The sequence below is a fragment of the Martes martes genome, assembly GCF_963455335.1.
Source record: "Martes martes genome assembly, chromosome: 5".
Classification (NCBI taxonomy): Eukaryota; Metazoa; Chordata; class Mammalia; order Carnivora; family Mustelidae; genus Martes; species Martes martes.
This window is the reverse complement of record NC_137892.1, coordinates 66,143,730-66,146,819: the sequence shown is the minus strand read 5'-3', so window position 1 is coordinate 66,146,819 and position 3,090 is coordinate 66,143,730. Positions and strand designations below refer to the sequence as shown.

Here is a 3,090-nt window from a genome sequence, read left to right as displayed (position 1 = left end):
CTAATCAAAATAATTTACATTAGCAAATTTAAGCCTCCCGTATCTCTTCCTGCTTCTTATCATTTCACCATTTTCAGGATATATAATCAGATATAGTCCCTGGACTCAGCATTTAGTAAGTGCTTGGAAGGGAAAAAACTGGCCATTGAGGCTGATGCCATAGCGTGGTACAGCACACCTCAACCTTTGTGAAGGATGGACATGATCCACCGTCCCTTGGATATCTGTAAGTTTAAATCCAAAGACCTAACAGTTCAAACTTAACATGCGTCCTCTAAAATCAAAGCCCTGATTGTCTACTTTGCTTCAGCATAAATATCCCCAATATTAAAAAAAAAAATAGATACTTTTCAGGGCACCTAGGTGGCTCAGTCTGTTAAGCACCTGCTTTCAGCTCAGATCATGATCTCAGGTCCTGGGATCCTGCCCTGCATTGGGCTCTCTGCTCAGTGGGGAGTCTGCTTCCCCCACCCCGGCCAGCTCCTGTTCACTCGCTCTCAAATAAATAATCTTATTAAAGAAAGGTACTTTTCAGTTAGTAAGTACCTACCATAATTTCTGCTAAGGGAACAAATCCAATAACAATTTTGTTTTCCTGACGAGTCTGGATTTCCTGAATGGTTCCTCTTCTTTGTGCCAGATCTGCCAGGACAGGGCTGAGGTAATCTCCCATCACTGTCACCTCGAGATTCATCAGGGGCTCTAAAACTTGCTTATCAGCTTTCTTCAGAGCCTAAAGAAATTAAATAGTGTTAACCCCCCTTCCTTAAATTAGAAATCAAATTTCCATTAAAAATTCATAGAAAATACATAAATGTTCCCTGTCCTCGTAAGCCTAGAGCTCTAGCAAAAAAGATAATAAGGCTGCTTAACGGTCTATAAAGCTAATATAAGAACTCAGGTACACAGCAAGGGGGTACTTAGTAAAGCTTGGTTACAGAGAGGACCTATGAACATATGGACAGATACAATGAAATAAAATAGTTTTCCCCTTTCAATCAAAGTGTTTCTTCCTTGCTGAAACAATGTGTTTTGTGCCTACTATACATAGAGTCCACATGAGGGCAAATCAAGAAATGTACTACAATAAGGTAGCACAAGCACAACAAAAGGCAAGAAGACCAAGCACGTAAATAACATGCAAACTGAAAAAAGCCAGTGCAGCACATGGGGCAAGTGAGTAGGGGATGAAACGAACTGGAGTCACCATCAGACACAGTCTTTCAGACCATCACTACATCAGACAAATCGGTTAATGGGTTTTGGAGGGCATATGCAAGTACTCTAAGTACCAGTGGGTTTGATTTTAAAAGCTATCCTGCTGGAGCCCTGCCAGAGTTCTAAAGTAACAAAACCATTTCCTATAAATTTTAAGCCTCTGGTTATTAGGGTGGGATTTACTAAACTACACCTAGCAATGGAAACCACCAAAGTAAGAGAGCTAGGGCTCTGGAATGTGCCCTCACTCTTGGTCTTTTTTTTCTTAAACATTTTTTTTATTTACTTGACAGATCACAAGTAGGCAGAGAGAGAGGGGGAAGCAGGCTCCCCGCCACAGCAGAGAGCCCGATGCGGGGCTTGATCCCAGGACTCCGAGATCATGACCTGAGCCGAAGACAGAGGCTTTAACCCACTGAGCCACCCAGGCGCCCCTTGTGCCCTCACTCTTACTCTGAGGTGTTCATTGTTCCGTTCCCACTCTACCACCACCGCTCACTTCTCATTATTACTGAGGCCTTAGAAAGGGGGCATTATCACTGTCTGTATTTGGTAAAAGTTCTGGACCCTAAATCCTTTTGTCCTTGATCAGTCACCACCTCCCCTACCTCTTCTCTTGCCCCTCACCAGCACAATCAGGAAAAATGGCCACATTTCTAAAACCACGAGTATATTCTCATTATCATTAAAATTTCAAAATACAGCACACATACATAGTAAACAATCAGTTCTTCATAGCTTTAAAATCTAACTGAAATGACTCACAGAAAATATATCTAACAGTCCTTTAATTAAGATACTACTAAAAATAATGACCATCAGTAGTGAATAACTATCTTCTCTTTTTCCAATTCTTATGCAGAGTTCACATAATGTCTTTCAGGACAAAATAAATGAGTGGGAAAAGGTAAAAATTAAAAGGAAAAATGCTATAAGCAAGGAAAGGACTGAATGCTATATAACTTAAGATACACAGCATCTGTCCTCGGTGCTCTTTCCACCTAATTCAGTTTCAAAAACATCAACGTAGCTTCCTCAAAACTTTCATACTTCACACAGACTATGGTCTGAGTGTTGCAGCCTATACCCTACTAGCCTCCTTTAGGACAGTGTCCAAATATCCAGCAATCCCAGAAGACCTCATCATTTCCTTTCACAAACATTCCTGTGTGCTCTTTCTTACTAATGTTGATGGCTTCATAATCTTTCTTAGACATATGTTTAATCGTCTTATAAATCTTAAGGTCCTCTGGGTTAAGACAAACATAAATATCCCATTTTTGTCCATCTCAGTGTACTGCAAGCTCCACAAAGAGGGCTCAATAAATACAGGAAACATCATTAACTTCTAATAAGCAGAGAGAAGCTTCCCTACTAGGTGAAGCTGAACAAGGGCTGCAGTCCTTCTATTGGGAGTAGTACTTCATTTAATGTATTAAAACTAAAGAAATGTCAGCCCCAAGAAGTTAATGATCTCAATAAATACTACCCAATTAAGATACACTTACAGATTTTGCTTTCAGAAGGCATATGAAGCTTTGAAGGACTGATCAATATAATGGGGCTTGGGGTTATTTTAGAAATATGACATCTTTCAGGTTACCGTTACTGACTAAAACCAATTTCAGGAGAAACTTTAAACATTTCTAAAAAGATTCTCAACATTTTAATCATGACTGATTTATAGGTATTATTTCTAACTATAGCTTAAGCAAACAATATTTACAGAATGTTTTTTGATGTATAGCTTTTTTAAAATCAAAAACCTTTAAGAAGTATGAACCTGAGGGACGCCTGGGTGGCTCACTCAGTTAAGTGTTAGACTCTGGGTCTCAGCTCTTATCTTGATCTCAGGGTCATGAGTTCAAGCGC

At 39.7% G+C, this 3,090-nt stretch overlaps 1 protein-coding gene across 3 annotated transcripts in view; it reads right to left on the bottom strand.

Moving 5' to 3' along the window:
* Window positions 1–3,090, bottom strand: part of GFM2 (GTP dependent ribosome recycling factor mitochondrial 2) — a 62,879-nt gene that overhangs the window by 1,791 nt on the left and 57,998 nt on the right. For all 3 annotated transcript variants that reach the window (XM_080804071.1, XM_080804072.1, XM_080804073.1), the window contains one exon: window positions 551–733. In XM_080804071.1, the coding sequence (XP_080660197.1) occupies window positions 551–733 (183 nt within the window). The remainder of the gene's footprint in view (window positions 1–550; window positions 734–3,090) is intronic.